The following is a 20,206-nucleotide window of genomic DNA, read 5'->3' on the forward strand; positions in this document are numbered from 1 at the left end:
CCTTCCACTTTTGTACCATCGGATCCTTCTCTTGGGCTTCTTTAATTCTATCAAGAATAGCAGATGTTACTCGAATATTTCCAAAAGTGATTTTCTTGCATCCCATACGAGGGTTCCATTCACTAGCTGCTCCTAACATTTCCCACTCCTTGACCATCAACCTTGCTACTTGAGCCTTCCGACTTAGGGCGTCTGCCACTACGTTGGCCTTACCGGGATGGTAGTTGATCGTTCAGTCATAATCTTCTAAGAGTTCCATCCACCGGCGTTGCCTCATATTCAACTCTTTTTGGGAGAAAAGGTATTTAAGACTCTTATGGTCTGAATAAACCTCAAAGGTAACCCCGTAGAGATAGTGTCTCCACTTTTTCAGAGCAAAGACCACAGCAGCTAACTCCAAGTCATGGGTAGGGTAGTTTTGTTCATGGGTTTTTAGTTTCCTAGAGGCAAAGGCAATCACGTTCTTGTTTTGCATTAACACACACCCTAAGCCTTCCCTCGAAGCATCGGTATAAACAGTAAAACTGTCTTTCCCATTTGGTAAGGCCAAAACAGGAGCCATGGTTAACCTTCGCTTCAACTCCTGAAAACTGGTTTCACACCTAGTATCCCACACAAAACGGCTATTTTTCTTCGTTAGATCGGTTAAAGGGCCGGCCAGTTTGGAAAAGTCTTTAATAAAGCGTCTATAGTACCCAGCCAACCCTAAGAAACTGCGAATCTCAGTGGGGTTTTCTGGCCTCTTCCATTCAGCCACTGCCTCTACTTTCGCGGGATCCACTGTAATACCTTCTTTTGAAATCACATGTCCCAAGAAAGAGATTTTCTCCAACCAAAATTCACACTTACTAAATTTGGCGTATAGCCGATGATCTCTTAGGGTTTGTAACACTAGCTTCAAATGCTGCTCATGTTCCTCACGGGTTTTAGAATAGACCAAGATGTCGTCAATAAACACGACAACAAATCGGTCCAGGTAGGGTTTGAAAACCCGATGCATCAAATCCATAAAGGCGGCAGGGGCATTGGTCAACCCAAAGGGCATGACTGCAAACTCAAAATGCCCATATCTAGAATTGAAAGCAGTCTTGGGTACATCTTCTTTCTTAATAAGCAACTGATAGTAACCCTGTCGGAGATCTAACTTTGAAAAGACCACCGCGCCTTGCAACTGGTCAAACAGTTCATCGATATGGGGAAGTGGGTATTTGTTCTTAATGGTCATATTGTTTAATCCCCGATAATCGATACACAATCTTAAAGTTCCATCCTTCTTCTTAACAAATAGTACCGGAGCCCCCCACGGAGATCCACTCTCCTGAATAAACCCACGCTCCAACAGGTCTTGCAACTGTAATTTCAACTCCTTGAGCTCAGCAGGTGCCATTCGGTAGGGGGTCTTAGAGATAGGTGATGTCCCCGGTAACAGGTCAATCTTAAACTCTATCTCTCTCTCCGGAGGTAAAGTTACTAATTCATCAGGAAACACATCCGGATACTCACTTACTACAGGCACATCTTCAACCCTCAACTTATCAGTAGGAGTGTTTATAAGAAAAGCTAGGAACCCTTGGGCCCCTCTATACAGAAATTTCCTAGCCCGCATACCCGAAATCAATGCAGATGAGGCTAAACTACCCCTTATATCGAGCCTTAGGGTTGCCTCCCCCGGTATACGAAATTCCACTATTTTTCTCTTACAATCAAGTTGTGCATCGTACTTAGCTAGCCAGTCCATACCCAATATAACGTCGTACCCCTTAATAGCTAAACTTATAAGATTCCCCAAAAGCTTCCTCTCTCCTACCCAAATTTCGCAATTTGTATACATCAAACCAGTAATCAAACGTTGGTCCCCCGTAGGAGTACTAACTTCTAAGTCATAAGGCAAGCTAACAGGGGTTATATCAATGCCGTACATAAAATCGGGGTTAACAAAGGAATGGGTAGCACCAGGGTCAACCAAAATCCTAGCTAGACGATGAAAAACAGGGATCGTACCTTCTACAACCCCAGAGGAATCAGGGACTTGTTGTTGCTCAAGGGAGTAAACCCGAGCTGGCACCTTTGGCTTTGTCCCTTCTACCTTGGACTGTCCCGAGTTAGCCTTCGACGACTGGGTGGTTACTCTAGCCTCCCGAGGTAACACCGGACAGTTAGCTATTTAATGCTCCGCACTCCCGCAGCGCAAGCATTTCCTTTCTTTCCTCCAACAGTTGTCCTCAGTGTGGTTTGGTTTCCCACAAAATCCACAGGGTCCGCGGGTAACTGAGGCCGAACTTCCTTGTGAGACGCTTCTCTGCGGGCCCCGTCCATTGTGACCACCCCTCGGTGGAGTCCCTCGTGTCATCCCCGATTGCCTTCCTCCCCCTGCTCCTCTTCCAAACTTGGGAGGGGTCCCTTTATCCCCTTGGGTCGAACTACTCGCAGAGAACCCCCGTTTTTTCACCTGAAAGTTCCTTACTTGAAGCCTGGCATTTTCAACTCGCAAAGCTTTCTCCACGGCGTCACTAAAGATATTGATCTGGGCTACCGCCAGATCCTTTTGAATTTCCACATTGAGCCCTTGAATAAAACGCCGAACTCTCCTTTGCTCCGTTAGAATGAGTTCAGGGGCGAACTTAGATAAACGAGTAAACTGGCTCTCGTACTCAGCCACCGATTGCATCCCCTGACGGAGTCTAATGAACTCGTCCTCCTTCTTTTCCTGGACTAGAGGGGGAAAGTATTTCGCATTGAAGTCCCTCACAAAGTTTACCCATGTTCTTGGGGTTTGTTCCCGGTCCCACTTCATTCGTATCACGTTCCACCAAGAACGCGCGGCCCCTTCCAGTTGGAATACAGCGAAAGTAACCTGCCTCTCCTCTGAATAGTGTAGGGCGGCGAAAATATCTATCATTTTCTCTAACCATTTTTCGGCCACGTCCGGATCTGGCCCGCCCAGAAATTTTGGTGGAGAGAACTTCTGAAATCTCTCTAGGGCCCGATCTTCACTCTCTACTACATGGCCAGGGTTCCCAGGTTGCTGGATAGGAGGTTGGCCCTGCTGTTGCACTACGTGGGCTAACAGGTCGGTCATTTGCTGCAATGCAGCAGCTATCTGGGCATTAGGGTCAACCCTAGGTTCAGGATTTGGTTCAGTCGTGGTATCCCTAGTACCCTCGTCAGTTGTGGGTTGCCTAACCCCGCGCCCGCGGCCTCGTCCACTACGAGTGCCTTCCATTGCTCTAATGTCACTCTAAAGTCGAGGTACAAAATAATATTAAAAGTACATATAAATATAGGCATATAAGCATGATCGAAGAACCAAAATAAACACCACATAAGATATATATACACATAGAACAGTTATACACAGAACACATAACTGTGTCAAACAGTCATACATGAGCAGTCAAGCAAATATATACAAAAGTACTCCCGTGAAGCCAAAAGAGGGTCTGTCAAGATACACTGTACAACCTAGGTCCCAAAAGATACAACACAGCTAACCAAAAGCTTTTCCTAGGTATCCCTCACACGGGATCAAAACAAGGCTCAAAAACCCTAATCTAGTCCTCAACGGAGCCAACCGACTCCCCCCCCCGAGCTAGAGCTAGGGGCGCCTCCCTGACCTGGAGCTCCGCCACCTGGAACTCCCCCTGGCGCATTGGCGCCAATCACTCCCTGGATGAGTGCCCCACACTCATCGATAATAGCGCCGGACCGGTCTCTCACCTCCCGGACTACCCTAGTGAGGCGGTCGTTAACCACCTGCAACTGCTCTCTCAGAGCGTTCGTCCTCTCCTGCTCCATGGCCACGTTCCCCTGGAGCTCCCCAATCCTATCGGCCTGCATCCGCGTGATGCCCCTAAGCCTAAGGGTCTCAGTGCGCTCCCTGGCGGCGGCACATCTAAGCCTCCGTCGCTCAGCAAGCACTGCCACAACCACGTGGTCTGCGTAAGAATAAAACTGGCAACGCCTACAGCGGCGGGTTCGGCTAGCGGTATACCACAGCCGAATCGGACCTCCTGGCCTCTCCTGGAAGTCGATAACCCGTGGGCGCCTCTGAGGTGGCTCGTCTCCGCCCGCTCCACTAGTGCCAGCCATAACCTACAAAGATAACAAAGGTTTATAGCTTAGCCAATATATTCACACGTAATGGCGTCTAAACACAATCCCAAAAGTTCTAAGAACCAGGTTTCAGGTTCGCCCAGAGTATTTCTAACCTAGGCTCTGATACCACCTGTGACAGCCCCACCTTCCCCTAAGGCGTACCAAAGGGGTTAGCGGACTGCCTGCCCAGCTCTCGCCAGGACTACTAAAACGGTAAAACAGTAACTCAAGGCGTTCGGGAATCTACTAGCGCGCTTAACCAAACCAACAAACGAGAAACGGAAAATTGGAAATCCAAAACGTAAAGCAAATAGAGCATTGCCACGTCACAAACCACCAAGGCCCAACTAAAAACAGGTAACTTTCAACAATCCCCAAAAGGTATATATACAAGCCAAATATATTACATAGAACAGGAGTACACACACATTGTTACAAACCACATTCGTGGGTTTACAAGCCAAAAGGAAACATTTAAAATCCAAGTACAAATCTCAACTAGCTCTACTCAACTCATCTTCAAACTCAAAAGTCCAAAAGGTAAATCCCTGTAAGGAAAATAAAATTCACGGAGTGAGCTTTCGCCCAATGAGGTACCATCACCAAAATATACCAGGATCACATAAACACAAGAATATTCAGTCCAAATACGCACGTCAAGTAAGTAAAATCAACAACACCCAAGTGTAGGGAATAAAAGGATACGGATGGCTCTCAAGAGCCCTTTTCCTCTTTTGCCATGCTTGATCTCATCTCATTGACTCTCCGTCAATGTATACCAGGTAATCATGACCGTAGACTCCTCTTTACTCCAATTATCCGTCCACCTCACTTTCCCCTTACCGGGCCCGAACACCAAACAGTACAGAGTTGGTATTACTCGAGTATACCGGAATCAAGGGTCTCATACCCAAAGATTCCCAAATACAGTCCCCATGGCTTGTCAAATGTCCCCGACCAAGTCCTTACTGGCTCGAGTCCATTGACTTCCAATGAGGTAGAGCTCAGAGTGAACAGTAAAGTTGGTATCCAAGCGATACCAAATCCAGTATAGTCAATAATATTCAAGTAATATCATAAACAGTCAAGTAAGCTTAGTATAATACCCAGTCAAGGAGGCTAGAGAGTACGAGAGTGGTAAAGTACACCCTCGCCTCACCTAGCTCAAACAATCATCACAACTAGTCCAAACCACAGAATTCACGTACAAGAAAGCCACGGAATAACAAACATGTGAGTAGTACACTCACCAAGTTCAACAAAGAAATTTCACAAGTTTTCGTCCGACGTGAGCCTCGGATCACCGGCACGCCCTATAACAATCAAGAAAGTACAATGAAAACTCAAACACAAGTCGAATACCTTTTTCTAGGAACTATTCAGGCAAGACCCAAATATAGCTTGAAAATGTAAAATACATAACATTTAGGGTTAAAAGTAGAAACAAACCCAAAAACTGTTCATTTCTAGTCAATCTCAACCCAACTCACAAGAATCTAATACCCTAGACACTAGGACAGCATTTCCCCTACAATTTCAGCTTTTCCAACCTGCAAGACAACCAATAAAACTATCCAACACAACCACAAGCACCCAAACAAGTCATAAGCCACTCAATATACTTCATTAGGGTCACAATACCCTTCACTTATAGCCAATTAGAAGTTCAACAATCAACTATAGAAAACCCCCAAATTGAAACCCTAAATCTGAAATTTTCCGCACAAGCGGCAATTTCCCGCAATTAACTCCAATTAACTCACAAGAGAGCTATAAAACACCATTTGGAACCATCAATTCAAGCTCAATCATAATCAATCATGGAAAACAGAAAAATTCCAACAAAAATCAGAAAATTAGGAAACTTCACTCCAAGCCACCAAATCTTCCGGAAAATCACGTATATAACTAATATAAGGCACCAATTGGCCAAAATTAAAACCAAAAGATGAGTTCCAAGCAAGATACCTTAGTTCTTCAAGAAAGGTTGTAGCTTAGGTGATTTTCTTCCAAAACAACACCACCAAGTTCTTCAAAGACCCTAAGCAAGATGTTTTTATGGACTAATTCAAGAAACAAACGGCTAGTTTTCAAGATTTGAGCAAGGATTTGAAGATGAAGGTTGAAGAATCTTTTCCTTTTGCTTCCAAGGAGCATTCGGCCAAGAGGGAGGAAGAAGTGAAGTCATCTTGGTCAAAATTAGACTTTAAGTAAAGTTAAAGAAGTTAGGCCAAAAGTTAGGCAAGTTTAAGCTAATGACAAGTGGACACTTGGCACCTTATTGTTGCTAGAAGTCATGTTCTTGTCTCCTCAGTATTAATTCATCTAGGTAACCTCCAATTATCTCCTAACACCTAGTAATTAAATCCCTATAGGCAATATTTAACCGAATCGGCCGAATTTCTCTCACTAAATGCACTAGCGGGTCCCACGTCCCAAAATACGTTCCAAATTTCTCACGAACTACCTTATACTAGAAAATGATTTTAAAACTATATTTACTGATAAAATGTTGATAAAAGGAATATAATAAAGAAAATAAAAAAAAACGGGTGCACAGGAATAAAATAATAAATAAATAAATAAAAATTTTTTTTTCTGGGTTCTCACACTCTCTCCCCCTTAAAGAATTTCGCCCTCGAAATTGCTCACCTGGGTTACTAAATAACTCAGGGTATTTCTTTTGCATCTCTTCCTCCAACTCCCAAGTTGCCTCTTCTATTCCATGATTTCTTCACAAAACCTTTACCAATGGAATTTGCTTATTCCTCAGTTCCTTAATCCTTCGATCGAGTACTTGTACAGGTCTTTCTTCGTAAGTAAGTGCCTCATCTAACTCAATCTCCTCTGGTCGCACAACGTGGGTTGGATCAGGATAGTATTTTTTCAGCATCGAAACATGGAAGACGTCATGAATCCGAGATAAACTTGGCGGCAACTCGAGTCGGTACGCTACCTTCTCAACTCGTTGGAGAATTTTGTAAGGCCCCACGAACCGTGGTTGAAGTTTCTTTCCTCTACCCGCAGTGACGCTTCGTAGTGGTGTAATTTTAAGGAAAACACGGTCTCCAACTTCGAACTCTAAATCTTTCCTTCGGTTATCTGCGTAGCTCTTTTGTCGGCTTTGAGCTGTTTGGAGTCTTTGACGAATCAATTTAACCTTCTCTTGTGCATCCTCCATCCAAGGAATGGTTGTTGGATCTAGAGCTTTCTTTTCCCCTACTTCATCCCAATAAATGGGCGAACGACACTTCCGTCCGTAGAGAGCTTCATATGGTGCCATTTGAATGGACGAATGGAAACTGTTATTGTAGGCAAACTCTACCAAAGTCATATGTTGACCCCAATTACCCCCAAAATCCAGAATACAAGTCCGTAACATATCCTCGAGGGTTTGAATGGTTCGCTCTGACTGTCCATCCGTCTGGGGGTGATAAGTGGTACTAAGGTTGATTTTGGTCCCCAAGTTCTCCTGAAACTTTTGCCAAAACCGCGATACAAAACGAGGATCTCGGTCTGAAACTATACTCACTGGAACCCCATGCAACCTCACAATTTCATTCAGGTACAACCTAGCCAACTTATCCATGGAATCCTTCACATTCACGGGTAAGAAATGAGCCGATTTGGTCAACCGATCAACGATCACCCAAACGGCATCATGTCCTTTCTGAGTTCTTGGCAGTCCAGAAACAAAGTCCATCGTGATATTTTCCCACTTCCATTCAGGTATCTCAAGAGGTTGTAACAGTCCAGAGGGTTTTTGGTGTTCAGCCTTGACTTGCTGGCAAATCAGACAGGTTTGGATATATTGAGCAATCTCCCTCTTCATCTTATCCCACCAGTACAACCGTCGCAAGTCTTGGTACATCTTATTACTACCAGGATGGATCGTGTATTTCGATCGATGGGCTTCCTCTAAAATTTCTCTTTTCAGGGTTTCATCATTGGCTACTACTACGCGGTTCCTATATCTTAAAATCCCTTCAGGACCCAAATTGAAATCAGGTAGTGCTTCCTTTTCCACCTTTTCCTTCCACTTTTGTACCATCGGATCCTTCTCTTGGGCTTCTTTAATTCTATCAAGAATAGCAGATGTTACTCGAATATTTCCAAAAGTGATTTTCTTGCATCCCATACGAGGGTTCCATTCACTAGCTGCTCCTAACATTTCCCACTCCTTGACCATCAACCTTGCTACTTGAGCCTTCCGACTTAGGGCGTCTGCCACTACGTTGGCCTTACCGGGATGGTAGTTGATCGTTCAGTCATAATCTTCTAAGAGTTCCATCCACCGGCGTTGCCTCATATTCAACTCTTTTTGGGAGAAAAGGTATTTAAGACTCTTATGGTCTGAATAAACCTCAAAGGTAACCCCGTAGAGATAGTGTCTCCACTTTTTCAGAGCAAAGACCACAGCAGCTAACTCCAAGTCATGGGTAGGGTAGTTTTGTTCATGGGTTTTTAGTTTCCTAGAGGCAAAGGCAATCACGTTCTTGTTTTGCATTAACACACACCCTAAGCCTTCCCTCGAAGCATCGGTATAAACAGTAAAACTGTCTTTCCCATTTGGTAAGGCCAAAACAGGAGCCATGGTTAACCTTCGCTTCAACTCCTGAAAACTGGTTTCACACCTAGTATCCCACACAAAACGGCTATTTTTCTTCGTTAGATCGGTTAAAGGGCCGGCCAGTTTGGAAAAGTCTTTAATAAAGCGTCTATAGTACCCAGCCAACCCTAAGAAACTGCGAATCTCAGTGGGGTTTTCTGGCCTCTTCCATTCAGCCACTGCCTCTACTTTCGCGGGATCCACTGTAATACCTTCTTTTGAAATCACATGTCCCAAGAAAGAGATTTTCTCCAACCAAAATTCACACTTACTAAATTTGGCGTATAGCCGATGATCTCTTAGGGTTTGTAACACTAGCTTCAAATGCTGCTCATGTTCCTCACGGGTTTTAGAATAGACCAAGATGTCGTCAATAAACACGACAACAAATCGGTCCAGGTAGGGTTTGAAAACCCGATGCATCAAATCCATAAAGGCGGCAGGGGCATTGGTCAACCCAAAGGGCATGACTGCAAACTCAAAATGCCCATATCTAGAATTGAAAGCAGTCTTGGGTACATCTTCTTTCTTAATAAGCAACTGATAGTAACCCTGTCGGAGATCTAACTTTGAAAAGACCACCGCGCCTTGCAACTGGTCAAACAGTTCATCGATATGGGGAAGTGGGTATTTGTTCTTAATGGTCATATTGTTTAATCCCCGATAATCGATACACAATCTTAAAGTTCCATCCTTCTTCTTAACAAATAGTACCGGAGCCCCCCACGGAGATCCACTCTCCTGAATAAACCCACGCTCCAACAGGTCTTGCAACTGTAATTTCAACTCCTTGAGCTCAGCAGGTGCCATTCGATAGGGGGTCTTAGAGATAGGTGATGTCCCCGGTAACAGGTCAATCTTAAACTCTATCTCTCTCTCCGGAGGTAAAGTTACTAATTCATCAGGAAACACATCCGGATACTCACTTACTACAGGCACATCTTCAACCCTCAACTTATCAGTAGGAGTGTTTATAAGAAAAGCTAGGAACCCTTGGGCCCCTCTATACAGAAATTTCCTTGCCCGCATACCCGAAATCAATGCAGATGAGGCTAAACTACCCCTTATATCGAGCCTTAGGGTTGCCTCCCCCGGTATACGAAATTCCACTATTTTTCTCTTACAATCAAGTTGTGCATCGTACTTAGCTAGCCAGTCCATACCCAATATAACGTCGTACCCCTTAATAGCTAAACTTATAAGATTCCCCAAAAGCTTCCTCTCTCCTACCCAAATTTCGCAATTTGTATACATCAAACCAGTAATCAAACGTTGGTCCCCCGTAGGAGTACTAACTTCTAAGTCATAAGGCAAGCTAACAGGGGTTATATCAATGCCGTACATAAAATCGGGGTTAACAAAGGAATGGGTAGCACCAGGGTCGACCAAAATCCTAGCTAGACGATGAAAAACAGGGATCGTACCTTCTACAACCCCAGAGGAATCAGGGACTTGTTGTTGCTCAAGGGAGTAAACCCGAGCTGGCACCTTTGGCTTTGTCCCTTCTACCTTGGACTGTCCCGAGTTAGCCTTCGACGACTGGGTGGTTACTCTAGCCTCCCGAGGTAACACCGGACAGTTAGCTATTTAATGCTCCGCACTCCCGCAGCGCAAGCATTTCCTTTCTTTCCTCCAACAGTTGTCCTCAGTGTGGTTTGGTTTCCCACAAAATCCACAGGGTCCGCGGGTAACTGAGGCCGAACTTCCTTGTGAGACGCTTCTCTGCGGGCCCCGTCCATTGTGACCACCCCTCGGTGGAGTCCCTCGTGTCATCCCCGATTGCCTTCCTCCCCCTGCTCCTCTTCCAAACTTGGGAGGGGTCCCTTTATCCCCTTGGGTCGAACTACTCGCAGATAACCCCCGTTTTTTCACCTGAAAGTTCCTTACTTGAAGCCTGGCATTTTCAACTCGCAAAGCTTTCTCCACGGCGTCACTAAAGATATTGATCTGGGCTACCGCCAGATCCTTTTGAATTTCCACATTGAGCCCTTGAATAAAACGCCGAACTCTCCTTTGCTCCGTTAGAATGAGTTCAGGGGCGAACTTAGATAAACGAGTAAACTGGCTCTCGTACTCAGCCACCGATTGCATCCCCTGACGGAGTCTAATGAACTCGTCCTCCTTCTTTTCCTGGACTAGAGGGGGAAAGTATTTCGCATTGAAGTCCCTCACAAAGTTTACCCATGTTCTTGGGGTTTGTTCCCGGTCCCACTTCATTCGTATCACGTTCCACCAAGAACGCGCGGCCCCTTCCAGTTGGAATACAGCGAAAGTAACCTGCCTCTCCTCTGAATAGTGTAGGGCGGCGAAAATATCTATCATTTTCTCTAACCATTTTTCGGCCACGTCCGGATCTGGCCCGCCCAGAAATTTTGGTGGAGAGAACTTCTGAAATCTCTCTAGGGCCCGATCTTCACTCTCTACTACATGGCCAGGGTTCCCAGGTTGCTGGATAGGAGGTTGGCCCTGCTGTTGCACTACGTGGGCTAACAGGTCGGTCATTTGCTGCAATGCAGCAGCTATCTGGGCATTAGGGTCAACCCTAGGTTCAGGATTTGGTTCAGTCGTGGTATCCCTAGTACCCTCGTCAGTTGTGGGTTGCCTAACCCCGCGCCCGCGGCCTCGTCCACTACGAGTGCCTTCCATTGCTCTAATGTCACTCTAAAGTCGAGGTACAAAATAATATTAAAAGTACATATAAATATAGGCATATAAGCATGATCGAAGAACCAAAATAAACACCACATAAGATATATATACACATAGAACAGTTATACACAGAACACATAACTGTGTCAAACAGTCATACATGAGCAGTCAAGCAAATATATACAAAAGTACTCCCGTGAAGCCAAAAGAGGGTCTGTCAAGATACACTGTACAACCTAGGTCCCAAAAGATACAACACAGCTAACCAAAAGCTTTTCCTAGGTATCCCTCACACGGGATCAAAACAAGGCTCAAAAACCCTAATCTAGTCCTCAACGGAGCCAACCGACTCCCCCCCCCGAGCTAGAGCTAGGGGCGCCTCCCTGACCTGGAGCTCCGCCACCTGGAACTCCCCCTGGCGCATTGGCGCCAATCACTCCCTGGATGAGTGCCCCACACTCATCGATAATAGCGCCGGACCGGTCTCTCACCTCCCGGACTACCCTAGTGAGGCGGTCGTTAACCACCTGCAACTGCTCTCTCAGAGCGTTCGTCCTCTCCTGCTCCATGGCCACGTCCCCCTGGAGCTCCCCAATCCTATCGGCCTGCATCCGCGTGATGCCCCTAAGCCTAAGGGTCTCAGTGCGCTCCCTGGCGGCGGCACATCTAAGCCTCCGTCGCTCAGCAAGCACTGCCACAACCACGTGGTCCGCGTAAGAATAAAACTGGCAACGCCTACAGCGGCGGGTTCGGCTAGCGGTATACCACAGCCGAATCGGACCTCCTGGTCTCTCCTGGTAGTCAATAACCCGTGGGTGCCTCTGAGGTGGCTCGTCTCCGCCCGCTCCACTAGTGCCGGCCATAACCTACAAAGAGAGCAAAGGTTTATAGCTTAGACAATATATTCATACTTAATGGCATCTAAGGACCAGGTTTGGGGTTCGCCCAGGGTAATTCTAACCTAGGCTCTGATACCACCTGTGACAGCCCCACCTTCCCCTAAGGCGTACCAAAGGGGTTAGCGGACTGCCTGCCCAGCTCTCGCCAGGACTACTAAAGCGGTAAAACATTAATTCAAGTCGTTCGGGAAACTACTAACGCGCTTAACCCAACCATCAATCAAGAAACGGAAAACAAAAGTTAAAACGTAAAGTGAATAGTGACTGCCACGTCACAATCAGCCAGAACCCAATGAAATGCAAATAACTGCTTACAATCCCGGAAAGGAATATATATACAAGCCAAGTAGAATACATGGAACATGAATACCCACACACTGTTACCAACCACATTTGTATGATTACAAGCCAAAAGGAAACATGTAAATCCAAGTACAATCAAGTTGCCAACTATTGAGGAGCTATACAAAATCTCTCAACTAGCTCTACTCAACTCATCTTCAAACTCAAAAGTCCAAAAGGTAAATCCCTGTAAGGAAAACAAAATTCACGGAGTGAGCTTTCGCCCAATGAGGTACCATCACCAAAATATACCAGGATCACATAAACACAAGAATATTCAGTCCAAATACGCACGTCAAGTAAGTAAAATCAACAACACCCAAGTGTAGGGAATAAAAGGATACGGATGGCTCTCAAGAGCCCTTTTCCTCTTTTGCCATGCTTGATCTCATCTCATTGACTCTCCGTCAATGTATACCAGGTAATCATGACCGTAGACTCCTCTTTACTCCAATTATCCGTCCACCTCACTTTCCCCTTACCGGGCCCGAACACCAAACAGTACAGAATTGGTATTACTCGAGTATACCGGAATCAAGGGTCTCATACCCAAAGATTCCCAACTACAGTCCCCATGGCTTGTCAAATGTCCCCGACCAAGTCCTTACTGGCTCGAGTCCATTGACTTCCAATGAGGTAGAGCTCAGAGTGAACAGTAAAGTTGGTATCCAAGCGATACCAAATCCAGTATAGTCAATAATATTCAAGTAATATCATAAACAGTCAAGTAAGCTTAGTATAATACCCAGTCAAGGAGGCTAGAGAGTACGAGAGTGGTAAAGTACACCCTCGCCTCACCTAGCTCAAACAATCATCACAACTAGTCCAAACCACAGAATTCACGTACAAGAAAGCCACGGAATAACAAACATGTGAGTAGTACACTCACCAAGTTCAACAAAGAAATTTCACAAGTTTTCGTCCGACGTGAGCCTCGGATCACCGGCACGCCCTATAACAATCAAGAAAGTACAATGAAAACTAAAACACAAGTCGAATACCTTTTTCTAGGAACTATTCAGGCAAGACCCAAATATAGCTTGAAAATGTAAAATACATAACATTTAGGGTTAAAAGTAGAAACAAACCCAAAAACCGTTCATTTCTAGTCAATCTCAACCCAACTCACAAGAATCTAATACCCTAGACACTCGGACAGCATTTCCCCTACAATTTCAGCTTTTCCAACCTGCAAGACAACCAATAAAACTATCCAACACAACCACAAGCACCCAAACAAGTCATAAGCCACTCAATATACTTCATTAGGGTCACAATACCCTTCAATTATAGCCAATTAGAAGTTCAACAATCAACTATAGAAAACCCCCAAATTGAAACCCTAAATCTGAAATTTTCCGCACAAGCGGCAATTTCCCGCAATTAACTCCAATTAACTCACAAGAGAGCTATAAAACACCATTTGGAACCATCAATTCAAGCTCAATCATAATCAATCATGGAAAACAGAAAAATTCCAACAAAAATCAGAAAATTAGGAAACTTCACTCCAAGCCACCAAATCTTCCGGAAAATCACGTATATAACTAATATAAGGCACCAATTGGCCAAAATTAAAACCAAAAGATGAGTTCCAAGCAAGATACCTTAGTTCTTCAAGAAAGGTTGTAGCTTAGGTGATTTTCTTCCAAAACAACACCACCAAGTTCTTCAAAGACCCTAAGCAAGATGTTTTTATGGACTAATTCAAGAAACAAACGGCTAGTTTTCAAGATTTGAGCAAGGATTTGAAGATGAAGGTTGAAGAATCTTTTCCTTTTGCTTCCAAGGAGCATTCGGCCAAGAGGGAGGAAGAAGTGAAGTCATCTTGGTCAAAATTAGACTTTAAGTAAAGTTAAAGAAGTTAGGCCAAAAGTTAGGCAAGTTTAAGCTAATGACAAGTGGACACTTGGCACCTTATTGTTGCTAGAAGTCATGTTCTTGTCTCCTCAGTATTAATTCATCTAGGTAACCTCCAATTATCTCCTAACACCTAGTAATTAAATCCCTATAGGCAATATTTAACCGAATCGGCCGAATTTCTCTCACTAAATGCACTAGCGGGTCCCACGTCCCAAAATACGTTCCAAATTTCTCACGAACTACCTTATACTAGAAAATGATTTTAAAACTATATTTACTGATAAAATGTTGATAAAAGGAATATAATAAAGAAAATAAAAAAAAACGGGTGCACAGGAATAAAATAATAAATAAATAAATAAAAATTTTTTTTTCTGGGTTCTCCCAGGAAAAGTCCGGAAATGAAAGTTAAGCTCAAAACCAGAAAAACAGTTTTTGACATCATTTTGCGGTTTTGGCACCAATGACACTACGATTATCGGATGGAGGTACAAGATACACCGTTTCGAAACTAAGAGATAAGGATACAATATTGAAGAAGGTCAGTCAGCCCAGTTTCGAGTGTAACCAGGTCAAAAATGCAATATACTACACCAGAACCGCAAAAACAGGTTCACAAATTGCATTCTGGTGCAAACATCATAAATCAGGCTACGTAAGTCCAAATCCAGTAATTCTAAAGCCATACGAAAGCTAAGAAACAGGGATAAAATTCATCAGAAGACCTCAAATTCGGGTAGAACCAGGGCAGCAAGGGTAATTCCATCTTTTCTCAAGGTACGCTGCTCCGATTGACCTGAAATTTTGTAGAAACCTCTAAAATATCATTCCCTACAACTTTCATGTTTTAACCCAAGGCCAATTCGGCCTCTAACTATGAGCTACAAAATCGGGCAGAATGTAGGAACATAAACCCTAGTTTTCCAATTTTCCTTCCAAAACAGAAATTTCTTGCAATTAACCACCAAATACACCTTCTAGCTTCATTCTATATCATTTCCAATCATCATACATAGCCACACCATATGAATCATATTAAAACAGAAAAATCATGAGTAAATAGAAAAAGTCATCAATCTCAACCAAAATCATGAAATCTTCCACTAAAACATCTCTTTAGCCACCACAAGTCACTAATTTAACATCATCAAGAACAAAGAAAGGATTGCTAGACATGATACCTTGAAATATCAAGAAAGGTGATGGTTTAGTCCTTTGCCTTCTCTAATCACTCCACCACTACCTTCAATCTTCCTAAGCAAGTGACTTTTATGGAGGAATTTGGAATTTTAACGGTTGAATCCCAAGATTGAGCAAGAAATGAAGGCAAAAATTGGAAGCTTTTCTTTCTTTTGCTCTCCAAGAAATTCGGCCAAGAGTGGAGAAAATAAGAGGATGTTTTGGCCAATTTGTGGTATTTATTTGGTAAAGGTAAAGGTAAAGTTAAATGGTCAAAATCAAGAGTGAATTGGATGGTGACCCTTGTCACCTTTAGGTTTAAAACTTATCTTTTTGTCTCTCCACTCTCATCCGTATAACAACCTCTAATTATCTCTTAGCACCTGGTAAAATAAATCCGGTATCCAAAACTTAACCTAACTGGCCGAATTTTACCGAACTTTCCGCACTAGTGGGTCCCACGTCCGATATATGTTCTTAATTTCTCAAAAACTAACTGATACTAGAAAAATCATCTAAAAACTATATTTACTCAATAAAATTATCTGGGGAATTTTCTAATAAAGAAAATGTCGAAAAGGCGAGCGAACAATACAATAAACCCTAGAAACTTAGAAAATTTTCGGGTTCTCGCACTCATTCTTTTGGAGCATCACAAACTCACCTCCTTAAAAGAATGTCGTCCTCGACATTCCATCTTGTACCAATCAAGTCAAGAAATTCTGCAAGAATCACTCAAGCATTCGAAGCAAACACTAAGAGTCAAATCAAACCCACAGTCCGGCATCCTAAACTTCAAGCCTAGGATACACTACAGAGATCTGAAGCCTAAGCTCTGATACCAACTGTGACGGCCCCACCTCCCCCTAGGGCGTACCCCAAGGTTCGGCGGGTCGCCTGCCCAGTTCTCGCCGGGACTCAGTCGTTCACTACAGTCCTCAAACAAATACAATGCACATCTCAAATATTACATCAAATTCTCCAATAATTACATGACATAAGCGAAGCGGAAACAATTCCAAATAAGCCATCCAGTCACGTGATTAAGTACTACAAGTCCTTCCTTCGCCTTGAGCCCTGTGGAGGGGAATAAAATCATTTTGGGGTGAGCTAAAAGCTCAGCGAGTAACCAGTAAAATCAGTAATCAAATCGGTTTCACAATAGTTCATTTCAAAGATGTCATATATCAAACGATAAGTCAAGAAACAATTACAACATTTACAAGAAACCATACATGAAAAGGATACGTTCGTTCGTTCATTCGTTCGTTCTCCTGTCATTCCCCTTTCCTTCATTCATTTGAAAATGCATTTTTCATTTATCAATAAAACCCTCGTTCGTTCGTTCGTTCGTTCATTCAACCTTTCCTGGACATCGGCCAGGCTCCACCAACCTCCACCAACCTACAAGGTAATACTCGAGTATACCAAACGTTCACCCAGGTCACCATATCGCCCGACCGAGTTCGCTTCTGGCTCGAGTCGATCGGTAACAAGGGGCAGTGGCCAGTTCAGCCAAAAGGCTTACATTCATGCACAAGTAACATTTCAATCGTTCCATCTTTGAAAATTTCACATTTATCGAGGTCGAGTGCGATAAAGTACACACTCGCCTAGAAAACTCGTTTTGGAAATCATTGGAAGCACTTAACACGTTATCAAACAATAATACAAGTCATGAAGTCAAGAAAATACAACAAACAAGGAACACTCACATACAAGCACGCATGATATGCAATCGAGTAAATAATGCAAGAAAACAGTTCAAAAGTAACTTTGGAAACAGTTTAGGGTCACTCACCTCCATGGCTCAGAAACCATCCATCATATATCATTGCCTTGCTCAAATCCAAGTCTTAGATCACAAACTCAATGCAATCAAGTCCTTTCAAAGCTCGGACAGCACTTCCACTAAATTTGCTAACTTTTCCAGCCATCATGGCTTCATTATTTCCTCGGCCAGTCCCAAAGTCACACAAATAAGTTCATTCAATAGCCGTTCAGTAAGCTCCAAGTAGTACAAGTACAATTCAAACTAGGGAAAAGTCCGGAAATGAAAGTTAAGCTCAAAACCAGAAAAATAGTTTTTGACATCATTTTGCGGTTTTGGCACCAATGACACTACGATTATCGGATGGAGGTGAAAGATACACCGTTTCGAAGCTAAGAGATAAGGCTACAATATTGAAGAAGGTCACTCAGCCCAGTTTCGAGTGTAATCAGGTCAAAAATGTAATATACTACACCAGAACCGCAAAAACAGGTTCACAAATTGCATTCTGGTGCAAACATCATAAATCAGGCTACGTAAGTCCAACTCCAGTAATTCCAAAGCCATCCGAAAGCTAAGAAATAGGGCTACAATTCATCAGAAGATCTCAACAACCAATTCCGAAGCATTCCCAACCAACATAACCCATTACAGAAGCAATTCTCAAATTCGGGTAGAACCAGGGCAGCAAAGGTAATTCCGTCTTTTCTCAAGGTAAGCTGCTCCGATTGAGCTTAAATTTTGCAGGCACCTCTAAAATATGATTACCTATAACTTTCATGTTTTAACCCAAGGCCAATTCGGCCTCTAACTATGAGCTACAAAACCGGGCAGAATGTAGGAACATAAACCCTAGTTTTCCAATTTTCCTTCCAAAACAGAAATTTCTTGCAATTAACCACCAAATACTCCTTCTAGCTTCATTCTATATCATTTGCAATCATCATACATAGCCACACCATATGAATCATATTAAAACAGAAAAATCATGAGTAAATAGAAAAAGTCATCAATCTCAACCAAAATCATGAAATCTTCCACTAAAACATCTCTTTAGCCACCACAAGTCACTAATTTAACATCATCAAGAACAAAGAAAGGATTGCTAGACATGATACCTTGAAATATCAAGAAAGGTGATGGTTTAGTCCTTTGCCTTCTCTAATCACTCCACCACTACCTTCAATCTTCCTAAGCAAGTGACTTTTATGGAGGAATTTTGAATTTTAACGGTTGAATCCTAAGATTGAGCAAGAAATGAAGGCAAAAATTGGAAGCTTTTCTTTCTTTTGCTCTCCAAGAAATTCGGCCAAGAGTGGAGAAAATAAGAGGATGTTTTGGCCAATTTGTGGTATTTATTTGGTAAAGGTAAAGGTAAAGTTAAATGGTCAAAGTCAAGAGTGAATTGGATGGTGACACTTGTCACCTTTAGGTTTAAAACTTATCTTTTTGTCTCTCCACTCTCATCCATATAACAACCTCTAATTATCTCTTAGCACCTGGTAAAATAAATCCGGTATCCAAAACTTAACCTAACTGGCCGAATTTTACCGAACTTTCCGCACTAGTGGGTCCCACGTCCGATATATGTTCTTAATTTCTCAAAAACTAACTGATACTAGAAAAATCATCTAAAAACTATATTTACTCAATAAAATTATCTGGGGAATTTTCTAATAAAGAAAATGTCGAAAAGGCGGGCGAACAATACAATAAACCCTAGAAACTTAGAAAATTTTCGGGTTCTCGCACTCATTCTTTTGGAGCGTCACAAACTCCCCTCCTTAAAAGAATGTCGTCCTCGACATTCCATCTTGTACCAATCAAGTCAAGAAATTCCGCAAGAATCACTCAAGCATTCCAAGCAAACACTAAGAGTCAAATCAAACCCACAGTCCGGCATCCTAAACTTCAAGCCTAGGATACACTACAGAGATCTGAAGCCTAAGCTCTGATACCAACTGTGACGGCCCCACCTCCCCCTAGGGCGTACCCCAAGGTTCGGCGGGTCGCCTGCCCAGCTCTCGCCGGGACTCAGTCGTTCACTACAGTCCTCAAACAAATACAATGTACATCTCAAATATTACATCAAATTCTCCAATAATTACATGTCATAAGCGAAGCGGAAACAATTCCAAATAAGCCATCCAGTCACGTGAATAAGTACTACAAGTCCTTCCTTCGCCTTGAGCCCTGTGGAGGGGAATAAAATCGTTTTGGGGTGAGCTAGAAGCTCAGCGAGTAACCAGTAAAATCAGTAATCAAATCGGTTTCACAATAGTTCATTTCAAAGATGTCATATATCAAACGATAAGTCAAGAAACAATTACAACATTTACAAGAAACCATACATGAAAAGGATACGTTCGTTCGTTCATTCGTTCGTTCGTTCTCCTGTCATTCCCCTTTCCTTCATTCATTTGAAAATGCATTTTTCATTTATCAATAAAACCCTCGTTCGTTCGTTCGTTCGTTCATTCAACCTTTCCTGGACATCGGCCAGGCTCCACCAACCTCCACCAACCTACAAGGTAATACTCGAGTATACCAAACGTTCACCCAGGTCACCATATCGCCCGACCGAGTCCGCTTCTGGCTCGAGTCGATCGGTAACAAGGGGCAGTGGCCTGTTCAGCCAAAAGGCTTACATTCATGCACAAGTAACATTTCAATCGTTCCATCTTTGAAAATTTCACATTTATCGAGGTCGAGTGCGATAAAGTACACACTCGCCTAGAAAACTCGTTTTGGAAATCATTGAAAGCACTTAACACGTTATCAAACAATAATACAAGTCAT

At 43.2% G+C, this 20,206-nt stretch overlaps 2 protein-coding genes across 2 annotated transcripts; both read right to left on the reverse strand.

Moving 5' to 3' along the window:
• Nucleotides 1-274: 274 nt before the first annotated feature.
• On the reverse strand, nt 275-3,223 carry LOC113758043 (the record flags this gene model as incomplete). The annotated part of the gene is made up of 3 exons (XM_027301072.1): nt 2,361-3,223; nt 1,874-2,129; nt 275-1,453 (listed from the first exon to the last, which is right to left on the reverse strand). Coding segments are annotated over exons 1-3 (2,298 nt in total), but the record flags the coding sequence as incomplete, so codon positions are not given.
• A 5,178-nt stretch (nt 3,224-8,401) lies between these two features.
• On the reverse strand, nt 8,402-11,350 carry LOC113758044 (the record flags this gene model as incomplete). The annotated part of the gene is made up of 3 exons (XM_027301073.1): nt 10,488-11,350; nt 10,001-10,256; nt 8,402-9,580 (listed from the first exon to the last, which is right to left on the reverse strand). Coding segments are annotated over exons 1-3 (2,298 nt in total), but the record flags the coding sequence as incomplete, so codon positions are not given.
• Between the last annotated feature and the right edge of the window lie 8,856 nt (nt 11,351-20,206).

This window comes from Coffea eugenioides, unplaced genomic scaffold (genome assembly GCF_003713205.1).
Source record: "Coffea eugenioides isolate CCC68of unplaced genomic scaffold, Ceug_1.0 ScVebR1_353;HRSCAF=1016, whole genome shotgun sequence".
In the NCBI taxonomy this organism is placed as follows: domain Eukaryota; kingdom Viridiplantae; phylum Streptophyta; class Magnoliopsida; order Gentianales; family Rubiaceae; genus Coffea; species Coffea eugenioides.